Source organism: Anser anser, assembly GCF_964211835.1.
Source record: "Anser anser genome assembly, chromosome: 4".
NCBI lineage: Eukaryota > Metazoa > Chordata > Aves > Anseriformes > Anatidae > Anser > Anser anser.
In genome coordinates, this window is record NC_139724.1 from 51,862,998 (window position 1) to 51,881,514 (window position 18,517).

Sequence of the window (18,517 nt, forward strand, 5' to 3'; positions counted from 1 at the left end):
CCTTATTCTTTACATAAAAATTAAGGTGGATTTCAACAAAACAAAACAACAACAACAAAATTGAAAAGAGGTATATTGGAAACTAGTAACTCTGAAATTTCACTTAGTTAACAATTATTTCTGTACATGACAGTAGTTTATATTACTAAGTTTTGAGATGCTTTATATGTTACTTTAAATATAGAGAGAAGGTATGCCATGGCTTATAGAAGCACATATATTTTGTATTCATATTGAACTAAATTGTATAAGCATTTTAAAATATTTATCGTTAACATTAATATACAACAAAATTTAATAAAACCTATGCAAGAAAGAAGAAATGTTCTAGAATTGCATATTTGAAAAGTCCTAATCTAAGATGAATACATTTCTTGGGAAAAAGGGGAGGGAAGCAAAAACATCTTCAGCATGTAGCAGAAATGCTTAATGGCTGTATTAAGATTATTACTCTCCAGGCAAAAGTCAGTAGAACAGTTTGTCTAAAACCACATGCATTGAGGGAAAAAGGCATACAACCCCTCAATCTTTTGAGGAATCCTAGAAAGGGAAGAGATGTAAATTCCCACTTGTGCATTTTGGGCCATTTTGAGACACTTTTTATGTGTGATAAGAGCAGTTCACACACTTTTAAACATAGATTGAGAGAAGCAATGGTCATAATCTTTTTTTTTTGTAAAAAGTAGCTGTTTTTCATTTCTCGAATTAGAGCCCCATATTGTTAATCATGAACAATGCATATTACTGAGGTCAAGTGATGTTGCCTTGATTTTAAATCACATAGCTATTGAGCATATAAAGTCAGCAAAAGTGCCAGCATCTTGGGAGAATGTAGCTGTGGATTTTCAGCGTTTCATATATAAAAATAATAATGTGACATAACAGTAAAGTTATTTTTCTTTTTCTTCACAGTTACCCTGTCTAAAAACATGAATGCCTTGATGTTTCTGACCATTCACAGGTCAGCTGCTGATAACCATGTTTGTGCTGATGAGTGGCAAGAAAATTTGAGTCAACTGGCCTGCAATCAAATGGGTTTAGGGTAAGGTCAGTAGTTTGTAGCACTGGTGAATTTCTTAGTACAATGGGAGTGATGGAGTTAAACGTGAATGATCATTGATCCCTGTGACCCATGCAATGGTAGACCTAGTGTGGAAATACTTAATATAAGAAAAAGAAGTAGTGAAATTTTGTCATGTCATGAAATATTACAGAAAAAAAAGCTGGGTAAAAACTAAGCATTTTCACCATTTCGTAAGCGCTGCATGATTGTTAAAAGAGTTTGTTGAAAAGATAATGTCTTGCCAACCCTCAATGTTTGAACTTGCAGTTATTTCTGAGGCTCAGAATTGTTTGGAAGTGTGTTATTCTGTATCTCCCTAAAGAATTAATGCAGACTTGTCTTATGAAACACAGGAAAATTTCTCTGGGTTCTGTAATAGATACAGTGAGATAGGCAACCAGATATATTTAATTTAGGTGTCTCTGAACAGAGATTTGGAAATGCTAGTGTTTTCTGTGTGGATCTTGGGGGAAAAAAATATATGCATATTTCTTATTGCATGCACACTATCATCTGCTTGACATCCAAAGCTCTCTTTTACTAAGAAAAGACAAGCCTGATGGTATAGAAGGATATTTTTGCCAGTGTCTAATCACCAAATTGGAATAAGAAATCTCTTTTCTATCTGCCTTTTACCACTATGTACATTGATATTCAATCTTGTTGTTTGTACGTTTCTCAGAAAAGAAAGGAGGATAAAGACCCTTTACAGTGTCTGCACTTAATCTACTCTGTATTACCTTGCACTGCATGGATGCCTAACACCTTTTCTAACAGATGCCCCTGAATTCAAGACCACCTGCACTGAACAGGGTGTCTGCCATTCTAACACACAGTAATTCTGTATTGCCCTAACTGATTTAGTATATCTAAATAATACTGATGTTACCTTTATGCTTTAACTTCATATAACTTCCTAATAAGCTTAAGCTCCTTTGGTACGTTCAAAAATAGTTAATTGCTTTTGAAACTACTTTGTTATCTAAAAATAAGCTGATGATCTTTACATCACTTTTTTTTTTATTTCTTAATATCTTGGACTCAAACATTAATATAAAATATTCTTAATTTTCTTATAATGCTTGCTGTTAGGAAAATGAAAAAGGCATTAAATTATCACAAGACCTCTGATCCCTTCCTTTTTCCCAGGGTTTGTCTAGGCTGAAATTAGCATTAGTAGAAACATATTTTTCTGCTTCTTCAGTGAGGCTTGCTAACAGAAGTAATTGACAATCCTATCTCTTCTAACAAATGTATGAGGGACAAATATTTCTTAAATCTTACAGATCCATTTTCTAAAAGGGGAAGACTAATAATAATTTTTCTGCAAATTCTATTTGGTGATAGGTGATTATGTGAAGTGCAGTGGGAATTTTCAATTCAGATCTGAAGTCTACATCTTCAGTCTGACTTTAATATTCAATATTTAATTCTTCCTTCGAGTAGTTCAGAAAACCAAACTAGTGTTTGTCTTTCCCTTTCTTAGGGCCTGATTTTGTCAGTCATCTAAAGCTTGATTTTCTTAGCTGTTCTCCAAGTTGTGGGTTGTAATGCATACGCCAAAACTAATTTCATAAAGGAGTGAGTTAATATAGTTAGTTAACTCTTCTTTTAACATTGCATGGGGGTTCAGTGAATGTGTCCCAGAAGGTAACATTTTCTATGTGGGGAAGGGAGAAGACTGAATACTACATTAACAATAATAATAATAATTCATGTCATTGTAAATTCTGACCTAATGCCATAGATTTCATCTGTTTGCCATTATCTCCTGCATTATTTATTTGATTTGCGATGGCAAGAAAGGCTGAATGTGATGTTCATACCACTGGTGTATTTAATAAGTTATTTCCAGTCACTACTAAGGTTACAGGTAAATTGGAGTGCATGTTCCATGGAGTACAAATAAAGATCAAAAAATTCCTTTTTTATCCATTTTTTTTTTTTAAATGAAGATAACATATTTTAAGCAGTGCTTTACTTCAGTTATTCCCAATAGGAAATATTTCATTTCAGCAAATTATAGACATGAATATAAAAAATCTGTCCATATTATGCCACCAGTTGTGTGGCTATGCAAATTTCTTTAATAATGACTTAAGATTGTACTTGATTTTGATTTAATAGTTCTCTTTTTATTCTTAGAGAAAAACAGTGCAAAGTTGAGTCTTCTTAATAACTCAGACCTGGAATTGCAATGAATGGTATCATATGGTATTTTTATTTTCTGTGTAACTCTGCAACATATTATTCATAGCTGTGTCTGGTGTTTTCCCAAATGACAAATCTCGATTGCTATATAATGCTGTAATGTTTAAAATATGAAAGTAATGTCTTTCTAACAGCTTGTAGATATTTTAAATTCTTCAGCCATTATTAATCTGAAAAAAAATAAAGATAATTCAATGACAGCAATTAAAGTTAGATTAATTTAGCTGATAGTTGTAACATATTTTACAGAGTAACAGGATGTTTGTTTATTTGGGAGGTATTAGCATTGAGTCTGAAGCAACATTAAAGGTAATTCTGTTCTGACTCATACAAAACTCAAGCTATTTTCCTGGCTGTTGGCCAATTCTATTTCAACAGATGCTGTGTTTTTTCCAGTTTTTCACGGCACAGCACATGCAGTGTGTTGTGTGATGAGTGATGCAACATCACAAAAAAAACCTGTGCAAGTTCCAAGCATTGCGTGAAAGGCTTTGGACTGATGGTGACTGTTGTTCAAGTTATGCAACGCACATTCTTAACAGTTCTTTTGTTTTCCTCTAGTGCAAAATGAGTGTTATGTGCAAAGTGAACTTTTGTTTATAATGCTGATGGCCTAAGGGGAAGTATTTGTAGAGTTCAAATCTTAGGTTCTGTAAAGCTTACAGCCTAGGAGGACTATTAGGTTACCTGATAAGACAATCTGTTCATCTCAGGACAGATGATTTTGTTCAGAGACTGAGTCCCACATTTATGTACAGTAGAGCATGTCTCTGGCAATTGGTTTTCCTGGTAACACAGCGAACAAAACAACAATTGCCATCAGTTTCTCAGGTCAACATTAGCTATATCATGGTGTGTGCTACAGAGACTGTGTTGCTGAAGATGTGCATACTGTGCTTGTTCAGAATATTGTTGTGTTCAGAGACTTGTCTTGATGTTTAGTTGAAGAAAGCCATTTTCACATATTCTGAAATCTGCTTTGTTGTTAATGAAATGGTGATGATAAAAAACATGGCCTGTTCAGATCTAAAAATTGACAAAATGAGAAGTTAGTGGAATTGTTTGGTTACTTTATGGCATTTGAGTGGAATAGTGTCTCTTTCTTTCTTGCACTAGGATGATTATGACAGCAAATGTCATAATGATAAACTTCAGCAGCCTGTACCCAGCAGAGTACAGGGGAATTTTAACTGATCTGCCTGGTCTAGTATAGCTGTATCAGCATAAAATCATAGCTGTTTACCAAGTGAGTCATTCATACAAATCTGCAGTAAGCTCTGCTACCTCCTACTCTTGCTACTGCTCCTTTTCCTGGAGGCTGCACCACTGATGATCAACTGAAACAGGTAGCTCCCTTTTCTTCTTTCCTCTGCTGTAGCATCTACTGTTTGTATTTATGGAAGGGGAATGATGATCTCTTGCTCCTGCCTGGCTTTTTTCCCTCTGAATGCTTTCTCACTTTCTCTCTTTGGTACAACATTCTCTAATAATATATGCTCATATATATGCAGTAAAGTTGCTGGAACAATAACGCTTTTTTTTTTTTTTTTTCCCTCACATGAATTACTGTGTTCTCTAATTACTTGCTAATTATTTCTGTATCAGAAATTAAGGAAGTGGAGTGTATGTAATGTCTTATATGCTTAAAACCATCACAGAAACCAAAAACTGTATGCTTATGTCCTATCCACAGTAGAAATTCAAATTTCTGAATTTAACCTACTTTATTTTCTCCAAGAATAAACATGACATTTAGGAAATAAAATACAGAGAGTGAAGTATTGGAACATGCTAATTGATCTGAAATTAATGTTCTCTCAACAGAATATATAATGTGCTTGACCTACCTTGAATATATTTACATTGTCCCTGTCTGCAATGTGTTCTCCTAAATTTTTAGAGGTTTAAAAATATAGAGATTTATTTAGATTACATTTATTTTATTAAGAGCAGCAGCAAATAATTATCAAATAAGATTTACTGAAAATAACATTACAAGGTGTAGTTGACATGGAAGACTTTGTTTTAATAATTTTGAGCAGTGATGAACAAAGTTAAAATGCAGTTACACATAGACTTTAAGCAGCATATTAGAGATGTATTAGTTTATATCTGATAGTTTATGTCTCATCTGTCACATACATATGTATTTTACAATATATAAAGTTATTTGGCGAAGGCTTTTTTTTGAAGAAATTTCAAACTAATAATTCTTTGCGAATTGTGATGATTGCTTCAAGTAGCCATTAATCGTATGGTCAATTGCCTCTTATAACACTTGTTGTCTGCATGATTGGATACTTTTCTTAAGTAAAAAGGTAATTGTTATTAGTGCTGACTAAAAAAATTAAAAAGATATGTGGATACTATCAACCATAGAAAGGCTGTTATTTTAATGGTTGATCACAAATACTTTTTCCAAACTATGTTATGTCCCAGCTTGTACAAATGGCATTATAATAAACATTTTTTTTTTCCCTGGGGCTTTCAAGTCAAATTTGCTGAGTATAAAACTACACAGATATTAAATCTGTACAGACAGGAAAGAGATGCTGTTCTAGCTCTGAAATAGGCCTAATTTGTTTTATATTAGTGCCTATACACATGTTATTCATTACCTTCTGGCACAACACAAGGCTTCTTTTTTCAAGCCTGTTGTCACATGTATCTAAAAACAATAGAAGCTGAACAGAAGAATGTTACTGTTACTTTGAAGAGAGAAGGAGTCCAGTTATGGATTATACTTAATTCTAAACTTTAGTACATGAGATAAATTTGCATAATGAAGTAGGGAAAATGAGGTATTAAAACCATTGTTGTGCAGAAGTATCTTGATTTATGTTGCTTTTAATTATGAACAGAATATTAATTTCATAACCTAAAATTAGTCCCTGCTTTCTGTTTTTCTTTTTTTTTTAAATTATTTTTAATTGTAATTTAGTATGCAAATCATAACGTTCCTTGTGTTTCACTATAAACTATACTATATCCTTTGTCTGTTGACCACAGTGATCAGCAGTTAGCAGGCTAGAATACTTTGAAACCTATTATTTCTTTAATATTTCTATTGTATAACTTTTGTAATAAAATGACCCTAAACATTACTTCTCCCCACTGCAAGCAACTTTATAACGTACAAGACAAACTGGCTTTTAGTTTTCTAATTAAATTTAAAAAAAAAAAAATCCCTCTCTTAAATACATGTAAGGGAATCCATAACTTGACATTAAATGTATTAAAGGAACTTTAATTAGGCTTTTAAAAATGAAATTTGAAAAATTAGTAAAGTATAAGTTAGAATTTCCCACGTGGGTAGATGTTTTGCTGCAAATTATAATGTCTCGACTTTCTGATTTTATAAGTGACTAATTTTGTAGTTGCATCTTCAAATAACATTTATGGACATTGTCTTAGATTAAAGTAATTATATATTTTGGAGTATTATTTGCTCTTTTACTAATCTAGCAGACAACTTCTCTGAAGCAACAAGACTTAGTTATCTGATACAAGCTGTACAGTGACCTGAAAGAGGAATTCTAGATGGTGGAGGTGTAGTTCAGACTTACGAGATATCAGTATAGAAGAACAGTGTAAGTATGTAGAAAAGGAATCATAAAACCCAGGAATATATATGTACATATATTTAAAAAGGCAAAATAAAACAAATAACCTCAATATAATATATTAAAATGTTTCTATGATAGCAAAGCATTGAGAATTGGGGCTAAAGTAAGAAAAGAACAGGCTATATATACAGTGCTCGTCAAAGTAGCTGGGTCTGCTGGAATGTGTTCAAGAGAATTTAAGACACATGACTATGGCAGATCTACATTAGGGTTGTCAAATGGTAGCCAGTAGCTTTGAGAAGTTGTAAAGAATGGCTTTATAAGGCTGAAAACTGTTTAATGTGCCATCTTTCATCAAAAACGGAAAAAGAGGAGATTTAGAAACTAGTTGGCTTGCTTCAATTATCAACAAATGATTACAGAAGTATAATATAAGGTCTTAATGACAGACAACCTGTATTTATCAATAACATCATTTCACTTAGTGATGTATTTTTAACTTTCATGCTATGTGAAATGACTTTTGAAATAAGTAACGGGATATGGACAAAGATGAAATAAGAGACCATTGATGATTCATTGTCAAACCTTAAAGACATATGGTGTTGTGCTAGACACATCCCTGTGTGTCTGTGATGTTAGTGTTGTCATGGGTCAGTCAGATGATGGAGTAAGAGGATGCTTACTGAATTCTCATTCAGTATCAAGCTGGGGGGATCTGAAAGCATTTTGGAGGACAGGACTAGAATTTGAAATTAGAATTTGTTGACAGACTGGAGAAATAGCCTGAAATCATGCTAATGGTAAGATCAAGACGGTATGTGTAGGAACACATTGAATAAGTACAGGATGGAGAATGGTTGGCAAGACAAGAGTACTGTAAAGAAGGGACTAGGAAATATTGTGGCTCAGAAGATGAACGTAAGGAAACAATACCTTACTGCTATAGGAAAAGCAAACATGGTATTTATGTATATAGTCAGGAATGTTTATAAACAACACTCAGTGTAATCCCTCTGTTCTGTTCAGCTTGTGTGAGATTTGGACTAGATGGGAAAAGTCCAGATGAGGTCACCAGGAATGACCAGAAGCCTAAAGATCATGCTCTGTGAAGAAAGGCTGAAAACTCTGTGGTCAATCAGGGTGAAGGAGGCATGGGAGCCTTCAAATATGTACAAGGCTGTTGCAAAGAAGCAAGGAATAAACTGTTCTCTATTCCAGGGAGAATAAGATACAAGTAACAAGCTTAAATGAAAGGTAGAAAGATTTAGAACAAAATTGCTAACTGTAAATCCTGGAATGCCTTGCCTAGAAATGTTGAGGAATCTCCATCATTAGACATTTTTATAAGCATAGTAAACAAATATCTGTCAGAGATAATTTAGATATAGTTGATCTTATTTTGGGGTAGGGGAATGGATCACATGGCCTCATAAGGTTCCTTTCAGCTGAATTTTCTGTGATAGTTTTGCTTTGGTTAACTGTTTAGTGAAGAAAGCCTTATGGATTTTTTTTTCCAGAGGTCCTAATACCATTTTGTTGTTGAAAACAATGCAGAGGATCTCAAAAATCTGAGTGAATGTGCTAGCTTTTACCACAGAGCTTGGTGTATCAGTCAGTTCATATCTATAGGGGAAAAAAAAACAACACACATAGATATTGCTGTTTGTAATGAGTCTACTGTAAATTTATTTTACTATAATGTTTTTGATATGGCCTTGGAGAAGTCTGTAGACTAAGACTACAGGCAACCGAAAGTGTGTTCACTGAGTGCTAGGTCTGAGTGGCTGAAAGTTTAGAAGTCTTATTATAGTTCTTTAGAATATAAAGATTTACTACAGATATTCAATACCTGTATGAGATAGCCAGTTAAATTTTGTTGTCTGTAAAGTAATGGATTCTTAGAACACCATCAGTCTTAACAACAACAACAAACCACTACCACCACCACCAAAAACAAACAAACAAAAAACAACAACAAAAACTTGGTGAAGTGTTTCAGTACCCAAATGGTTCCATCACAATATCACCATGAGATTTTAGAAAGTTACACGGATTCAGGTAGGATTTGTAATTTGTCTTTTAAAGTTTGGTGGAGGATCTGGTCCAAAGATCACTTCTTAAAAGGTCTGCATTATTGTTACCATGATATGAATGTCTTGTGTTTGCATATATCACTAAAGCCTAATTTAAGTGATATATCAGTGACCGTGCTGTAATGTTGTACTCCAATGTGTGGAAAAACCTTTGTGAGTAATTCTCACCTTCTTTTGAGATCAAGCTGTTCAGCATAGGTACTGTCTACTACATTGTGTTTGTACAATCCCAACTGTAACAGACATCTGGAGATCACCTAGTCCATCTACCACTCGAAGCAGAACTATTACCAACACTGGATCAGATTAGTCACTGCTCTGTTTAGCCAAGTCTTGAAAACCTTGAGAGACTGACACAGCCTGTGTTTTCCAGGGCTGCTCTGCCTTCCTGGTGGAAAGGTATTTCCTTTCATCTGCTATCAATCTCCAAAGCTGCCACTCTAGGCTGTTACCCATGTTTTACTATGTGGCACTACTGAGAAAAGTTTGATCCCATCACACTTTAACTCCTCTTCATGTAGTTGTAAGGTGCCAAGGGCTCTTAGCTTTATCCTCACAAGAATAAGCAAGACCAGTTTCCTCAGTACCTCCTTGTGCATCAGTGTCAGAGGCCCCTAGACACTTCGGAAGCCATCGTAGGGCCCTCTCCAGTTTCTGAATACCCCTCTTGAACTGAGGGGCCCCCAAACCTCACACTGAATTCTACATAAATATGCTTTCAGTCACAAAAATATGGTTTCAATTTTGCTTATTGTTGCAATGTAGGTAATAATTAAACGCATTAGTGAAAAATCAACACCAAGTTTCTGAAAAAAAAACCACAAACAAAACAAACTATTCTGTGTAAACAAAAGGGGGAAAAAAGAGAAAACTTTGCAAAGAATTGAAAGAGCTTTCTGAAAATATGTTATGAAAAAGGTTCCTTATTTGGCTTGTCTGAAAACTTGAGAGATATTAAATATGGCCACACACATGATTTTTGTGCAGATTGAATCAATTTAGGTCAAATTCAGAAAGCCATTAACATAAAAATTTGGAAAGACAGCTGATTTCAACCTCAATTTGGAAAGAAAGCTAATTTAGTTTGATGTATTAGAGTAATTAGCAGCTATATCCTTATTTTGTTCTAAATCATTCATTAATAACTTAAAAAACATTGTTGGAGTCTCTAAGAAACTCAGTAAAAGAAAATATTCCTATGAAGAAAATATACACGATGAGATGAAGTGGCAGTGTTCACTGAAAAATGAATCTTCCCTTTTCTTTAGAGCATGTCCACAGAAGAAATTCTGTGGTACAGCCCTAGGAGGGGTAGGATAGAAACTTTAGAAGGAATTCTGAAAACATAAATTAGGGCATATTGGTTTTGAGGGTATTACATAAGGCTCTGACCACCAAGGGAAAAACAAGCATAGCCATAATTTTATGAAATAAAACATGTTATGTTCATAATTATAAAATTTCATACAGGCTTAAGTATCTTGTAGGTTGTTGTCCTAGTTTAGAAATGAGTTTGTTTAATAATGATTACAGCATCATGAGCTGTAGGTTTCAACAAAATAATGTGGTTGTTGGGATGGTATAGATTTGGATCCATCAGATGGTAATGATATTTGTACTTTTTTGAACCTTTTGAGTTACAAATTTTATAGGTCAGACACTTGTTTACAGCTATATAATATATCTCTGTACGTGTCATCTTAAGAGAAAAGTAAGCTTGTGTATGTCTGGCAGGAGAAAGAGTGGGAATTAAGCAACTGCTGGAAATGAAGGGGGGGGGATCTTTATGTGTTTTCCATAAGCAGGCAATGATGGAAAAAGATGTTTGCTGCAAAAATAGCTTTCTCTCAGTGAGAAAAAGTACAGACTTTAAAAATACTTGTTACTATCTGGCTGCACATTCTGGGTAGTAGCTCATGGAATGAGATTGCTTAATAATGCCCAGAGAAGGCTCTGAAAAATAAGTCATGTAACACGCAAGACCCATGGGTGGGATCTCAGAGCCTGGTTAATTATTTCAGTCCTGTTGAAAACATTTCCATGTGGTTGCACTGACAACTTTATCATAAATCTTAATTCTTTAATATTTGTTAATTTATGTAATCAGCTGGTAAAGGATAACATTCTTTGGTAAATATTTTAAAACAAATACAGGTAATGCTAGAAAAGATAGACTCTAGGACAAAGTAATTATCTGGCTGGCATTGCTAGGTACTGTCATGAGAGACTTGAGTTCAGAGGTGATTTTTAGGACATTTCAGTTTTTCTGAACATCTCTCATTCTCTTTTCCACAAACCAGTGCTTAGAATTTGGCCCATAACCAGTGTTCAGGGGAGCAGCCCTTGGAAGCCCTTCTCATTGACGAGGATTGATAGCTAATCGTGGCTGTTTCTGTGCTAGAAAGCTGTGTGACTTGTACAGCCATTTCAAAAGAAAAATTTTTTTCTTCATTTTGCAGCTGAGATTTACTAAAACAGTTTCTTCAGTGGTTTATCAGGCAACACCTAAACTGAGAAAGTGGAGGTGTGAAAACATCTCCTGGTGGAATCATTCTAACTTGCTTTCATATTCTTGTCAATTTGCTGCAGAAGGCCAGGTTTGACATCATCACCTGTAATTTGTTCTGCTTACAAAGTCAAACACCTTGGACTTAGAGATAGTTCAAAGTATTATTAACAAGACTCAGATTGTTCTTTACTGTTATATCTGAATGGATTTCCAAAGACAGGAATGCAAGGAAATATTTTTTACTTTTTCCTCTTCCACAAATGAAGATCTATTTGCTGTACTTATGGAGTCAGAAAAATGTAGAAACATTTCAATGTATGCTCTACAGTCAATTCCACCAGAAAGCTCTTGTTGTTCCTGATTCTGGTTTTTATCAGAAAATACAATGTGAATGACAGTAGTACATTAGCTGGCCTGGCTTCTTGGGGTGATATCATTCCCCTATGATTCTGTTACACGTGGCTTTGACATAACATTCTACTCTCTATTTTTGTAGTGAACAGGAGGTATTAGGGCCTCTTCCTTTCATAATTGTAACATAGGAACTTAATGGAAAGTCTATGAAAGTCTTTTATTTGTTTCAGAGGACCACCTACAACAGAAATTGTACTAGAAGATGAGGAAATACAGCACCAAAAGTGGCTGAATCTGCACCCAGACTGGAAGAGTAAGAATGCATCAACTTTACACGCACTTCTAGTGAATGGGTAAGTGATAGGTAAATTAGATTTATTTCACTGTTGTGGCTAGTCACTACGTTTGGAGAGATCACAGGTTTTTCAGCAGAACAATATCCTCTTAGAGTAAGCTTACTTAGCAGCTCCTCTGACCTTATACAGTGGTATATTTCTTTTAATTAGCTCTACTAAACATGTAGTTGGTAACAAGAAGCCAGGCCTCAGTTGTGGTTGAAACATTCGAAGTGTGACTTTTAAGGCTAAAGAGTCAATTAATGTAAACATTCATGACAAAATACAGGAGAGCCGTCTAATCCATCTTCAAAAAACAGATTCATTGTTTCCCTACTCCTCTTTCAAATGGCCAGAAGGAGATTTCATAACACTGTTCTTCAACAGAACATTCTTCTGTTTCACAAGAGAAGACTGACTTGGCTAAATGCAGAGGGCAGAGGTACAATATATGTGTGAAGAAGCAAATCTGAGGAATACACCTAGATTTCTTCTTTTCCATTGTTGTCTGCAGGAAAGCTTTTCCATAATGGCTGATTCCTTCAGCAGAAGAATACTAAAAGGATTGTGTCTACAAGTGCATACTCTTGCTTTCCAACAGTTCCGTTCTGTGCTGGTTCTGTTCCACAGTAGTATGTTCCCCATTCATTTAAATCCATTTTTATCTCTTCATCTAGAAAAAGGGACATTACAAGATGGAGCCTGATACTTTTGTTTTTACTTATTTTCCTTTCTCACTGTATTTTTCCACTAGCCTAAGAGTATCCAGGTTCTGGAAAGCTGTGCAGAGAAAAAGGATCTGGAGGTGTTGATTGATGCTCGGCTGGACATGAGCCGGCAGTGTGCCCAGGTAGCCAAGAAGGCCAACAGCATCCTGGCCTGCATAAGAAGCAGTGTGGCCAGCAGGTCTAGGGAAGTGATTGTGCCCCTGTACTCGGCTCTGGTGAGGCCGCACCTCAAGTACTGTGTTCAGTTTTGGGCCCCTCACTACAAGAAGGACATCAAGGCCCTGGAGCAGGGCTACGAAGCTGGTGAAGGGCCTGGAACACAAGTCCTGTGAGGAGCGGCTGAGGGAACTGGGGTTGTTCAGTCTGGAGAAGAGGAGGCTCAGGGGAGACCTTATTGCTCTATACAACTACCTGAAAGAAAGGTGTGGGGAGCTGGGGGGTTGGCCTCATCTGTCACTGGTTATCTGTGAGGATAAGAGGGAACTGCCTCAAGTTGTGTCAGAGGAGGTTCAGGTTGGAAATTAGGAGAAATTTCTCCTCAGAAAGAGCAGTCAGGCATAGGGATGGGTTGCCCAGGGAGGTGGTGGAGTCACCATCCCTGGGGGTGTTCAAGGAAAGGTTGGACGTGGTGCTTAGGGACATGGTTTAGTGGGTGACCTTGGTGGTAGGGGGATGGTTGGACCAGATAATCTTGGAGGTTTTTTGAACCTTAATGATTCTGTGATTCTATCTAAATGCTTTTCTCCAGATTAAATCAAGAATAAACATTTTGGGTTGTGAAAAGATGCAGAGGCAAGTCCAAAACCATGTTCTGTTTGGTCACTAAGGTACAAAGGACTTTCAAGATGCTTTGCCATATTTGAAAGTGATCTGCTAGGAAATATGTGAGAAGAGATGTATTGGAGCCTCTGAGCTACAAGACAGAGTAGCAAAAGATGTAGTCTCACCCATAGTGAGGTCACGTCAGATAAACTCAGTGTGTGTGTGGGGGTAGTAATTTATTCTCAGAATCACAGAATCACCTAGGTTGGAAGAGACCTCCAAGATCGCCTAGTCCAGCCTCTGACCTAACACTAAAAAGTCCTCCACCAAACCATATCACTAAGCTCTACATCTAAACGTCTTTTAAAGACCTCCAGGGATGGTGACTCAACCACTTCCCTGGGCAGCCTATTCCAATGCCTAACAACCCTTTCAGTAAAGAAGTTCTTCCTAATATCCAACCTAAACCTCCCCTGGCGTAACTTTAGCCCATTCCCCCTCGTCCTGTCACCAGGCACATGGGAGAATAGACCAACCCCCACCTCGCTACAGCCTCTTTTAAGGTACCTGTGGGGTGTGATAAGGTCGCCCCTGAGCCTTCTCTTTTCCAGTCTGAACAATCCCAGCTCCCTCAGCCGCTCCTCGTAAGACTTATTCTCCAGACCCCTCACCAGTCTTGTTGCCCTTCTCTGGACTCGCTCGAGCACCTCAATGTCCTTCTTGTAGCGAGGGGCCCAAAACTGAACACAGTACTTGAGGTGCGGCCTCACCAGAGCCGAGTACAGGGGGACAATCACCTCCCTAGACCTGCTGGCCACACTGTTTCTTATGCGAGCCAGAATGCTGTTGGCCTTCTTGGCCACCTGAGCACACTGCTGGCTCATATTCAGCCAACTATCAACCAAAACTCCCAGGTCCTTCTCTGCCAGGCAGCTTTCCAACCACTCATCTCCTAGCTTGTAGCGCTGCTTGGGGTTGTTGTGCCCCAGGTGCAGGACCCAGCACTTGGCCTTGTTGAACCTCATACAGTTGGCCTCAGCCCATCAGTCCAGCCTATCCAGATCCTCCTGCAGAGCCTTCCTGCCCTCGAGCAGATCAACACATGCACCTAACTTGGTGTCTTCTGCAAACTTAACTGAGTGTGCACTCGACCCCCTCATCCAGATCATCAATAAAGATATTAAAGAGAACTGGCCCCAGTACTGAGCCCTGGGGGACGCCACTAGTGACCGGCCTCCAACTGGATTTGACTCCATTCACCACAACTCTTTGGGCCTGGCTACCCAGCCAGTTTCTAACCCAACGAAGTGTACGCCAGTCCAAGCCAAGAGCAGCCAGTTTCTTGAGGAGAATGCAGTGGGAAACAGTGTCAAAAGCCTTACCGAAGTCAAGGTAGACCACATCCACAGCCTTTCCCTCATCCACCCAGCGTGTCACTTTATCATAGAAGGAGATCACGTTAGTCAAGCAGGACCTGCCTTTCATAAACCCATGCTGACTGGGCCTGATCACCTGGTGGCCCTGCAAGTGTTGTGTGATGACACTCAAGATAACGTGCTCCATGAGCTTCCCTGGCACTGAGGTCAAACTAACAGGCCTATAGTTTCCTGGGTCAACCTTCCGGCCCTTCTTGTAGATGGGTGTCACTTGCTAGCCGCCAGTTGACTGGGACCTCTCCTGATAGCCAGGACTGCTGATAAATGATGGAAAGCAGCTTGGTCAGCTCTTCCGCCAGTTCTCGCAGTACCCTTGGGTGGATCCCATCCGGCCCCATCAACTTGTGTACATCTAAGTGCTGTAGCAGGTCACCAACCATTTCCTCGTGGATTGTGAGGGCCACATCCTGCTCCCCACCCCCTTCCACCAGCTCAGGGAACTGGGTATCCAGATAACAACTAGTCTTCCGGTAAAGACTGAGGCAAAGAAGGCATTAAGCACCTCAGCCTTTTCCTCATCTTTTGTAACTAAGTTTCCCCCCGCATCCAGTAAAGGATGGAGATTCTCCTTAGTCCTCCTTCTCATGAGTGTGGCTGGTCTAAATTATATTCTGTATATTTTTATGCTGTGTAAATACCCCTAAAAATTGTGCAAAGCCCAGCACCATTCCTGAAATTAGTCATATATCTCCAGGCACAGAAATTTATGTTCTGTGTTTTCAGGCTGAAGAAGAACAGAAAGTAGGCTGTTCTGCACAGCATGTGAATGGAGCAGAGGCCTGGTCAAATCACTGATCAAGGCCTGAGACTTTGGTGATAATGTGGTGGTTGGCACTCAGATGTTGTGCCCACGTTTATATATGACCTAAAATTAAATTTAGTCTCTTTTTAAATAGTTGCAACTTTATAGCAACAGCCCACCTACCGAAATTACTTCAAAGAATAACCTGGGGAATACGTAATCCATGTATACAGTCTAATTCAGCTCTGGATCTGCCTCTAAAAAGCACATATGCATATATGGTATGAATTAAAAAGTCATGGAAATAAGCAGTCAGAGAGCTGAGCAACAGTGCTCTCAGTTTTAGCAAGGATCTCCACTCCTTTGACAAAGAGTCACTTCCTTGCTCTCTCATCTGAAAATTTTCAACAGGATTTTTTTTTTTTTTTTTGTCTTAATACTTGCTTCCCGGGATTTCATCAAAATACCAAAACTTTCTGGGCAAAAATTTTCATCAAATATATTTCAAAGAAAACCCCATCCTTCGGCTGTAAGGATGCAGAGAAGAGCAATCTCTGTGCTTTCAGGTGCCATAAATTAAGACTTGACAGACTGTACATCCCAGCCAAGCTCAGGGCTGGATCAGTGCCCAGAGAGCAAGGTCGTCTGCAAAATATGTAGCACCTGCTCATGAAACACATTGTAAAGCTGAACTAATATTTTGAATTGTTGCCAGAAAGACGCTGGAAGTCATCTGGCATGAGAAGCTCTTTGTGTTTCTTTTTACAGTTTGGGGAATTTTTAACAGCTCATTCAAAACAGTGGATACAATACCTGTGCTGATATCCAAATCACCCAAAATTGTATCAATTAGTTGAGATTTTTATGATGTTCTTGTTTCAATATTTAGGCAGATATGTCGAAGCAGAAGCAAAGTGGCTCTCCTTTGTACTAAAGAAGGTAAGGGAAGTGCATATTTCTGAAAAAATAGACAAAGCTGTTTATAAAGATATGTTAAATATACTTTAAAAAATGCAGATGCTTCGTGTGGATTCATTCTGACATTTGACTGGACCTCTGCAACCTCCAGTTTTGTATTTTTTTTTTTTCCTTCTCTGTTCAATTTCAACAGCTTTTCTTATTTTTGACACTGAGGTTGTCTATTGCAGTAGCCCAGTCCAGCTCTCACAAAATGAATTTTGTCATCAGTCAGGTTCCAAAAATTAATATGAAAAAACTTCCTGCTGAAAATATCCTTTTCCACCAGAGGGGTCAGTAGGCTGCATACCTGGAAGTTGAAGCTTTGATCTGTTTAGCTGTGAATCTCAAGGGAACCTAAAGTAGAAAGCTACAGAAAAATCTGCAGGCACAGCAGATTGTGCAGATTTAAGTAATTTGAAAAACAGCAGAAATTCTTCATCTTGAATAAAATCATGTTCTACAAACAAGGAGAGTTTTGCTGAAGAACATATACCTTATGAATTTGCTTGACATGGGGAGAATTAATCACAAAGCATGAAAATTTGGGAAATTAATCAAAATATTTACTACTCTTACCAGAGAATAACACCTCACAGGAGTCTGTTAAAGGTGTTTGCTTCTGACATATGTTGCTTTAAGAACACGTAAAACCCCTTGCCCTCTGAAGTTTTTGGGGTGAACACAGTAAGAATTACTTGCTTAAGCAAGTGCTCATTATTGCTGGACTGATTTTCCAGACGCTTTCATTATGGATAGTACAAAATAGCCCAAATGCATTGGCAGCTGACAGAAAGACAATGACATAAAACCAGGAAGCCTTCCCAAGGGCAGCCAGGTAACTGTTACTTCAAGAAAGTCAACTTCCCAAGCTTAGCTTGGTTGATGTTTTAGTCTAAGCAGGTCAAAATTAATCTCAGGAGAGCAAATCCTTTGATGGAAAGGAAGAACGAGAATGGCTCAATGTGTTTGATATTAATGTGTGGTTATTGATGACTTTAGTTATTGTATTGTTCAGTGTAATTTCATGATTCTGTTAATAGTCTTCTGTGCCCAGTTTTCTTCCAGGTCTTGCATGCTGTGTGCCTGTGGTAAGGAGTAACTCCCTTCTGCATCTATTTCTCACCAGACTGTGGCCGTCGCCCAGCTGCGCGCATGAACAAAAGGATCCTTGGCGGCAGGACCAGTCGCCCAGGCCGGTGGCCATGGCAGTGCTCTCTGCAGAGTGAGCCGAGTGGACACATCTGTGGCTGTGTTCTGATTGCAAAGAAATGGGTCTTGACGGTAGCGCACTGCTTCGAAGGGTGAGAGGAGCTCATACAGTTTTGTTATTCGTATACAAATTAGATGTAACTTGAGGTTTACCAGCTCCACTACCAAACACACTGGCAGCAGGTGATGACCTTTGCAGAAAAAATCAGTTACAGAGGGCAGCTTTTAGAGACTATAAGAGAGAGTAAATGGTGTAAACCAGCATCAGGTTAGGTTCTGACATGCTTTATTGTTGCTGTCTTTACTGATGAAAGGTAAACAAAGGTATTCCGACTTTCATCAGGAAACCAAAAAAACCCATCAAAACCTGAATTCCATAGCTCTTGTACAATATACAATTTTGGGCACCAGCACAGAAATGTCTGGAAAAATGCTGTGGCCATTAAAACATGAATATTTAATGACACTGCAATTGATATACTGAATTTCACTCTCTTTTCTGATTTATAAACTCCCCATGGCTTGATTATAATAATCCATCAGTAG

General features: G+C 37.7%; 1 protein-coding gene across 4 annotated transcripts in view; it reads left to right on the plus strand.

The window, feature by feature from the left end:
• Positions 1 to 18,517, plus strand: part of CORIN (corin, serine peptidase) — a 134,388-nt gene that overhangs the window by 106,689 nt on the left and 9,182 nt on the right. For 3 of the 4 annotated variants that reach the window (XM_083835942.1, XM_083835941.1, XM_083835940.1), the window contains 4 exons: positions 913 to 1,042; positions 12,030 to 12,152; positions 16,692 to 16,741; positions 17,889 to 18,063. In XM_083835942.1, coding sequence (XP_083692068.1) covers positions 913 to 1,042; positions 12,030 to 12,152; positions 16,692 to 16,741; positions 17,889 to 18,063 — 478 coding nt within the window. The remainder of the gene's footprint in view (positions 1 to 912; positions 1,043 to 12,029; positions 12,153 to 16,691; positions 16,742 to 17,888; positions 18,064 to 18,517) is intronic. The other variant, XR_014584357.1, reaches the window with a different exon arrangement.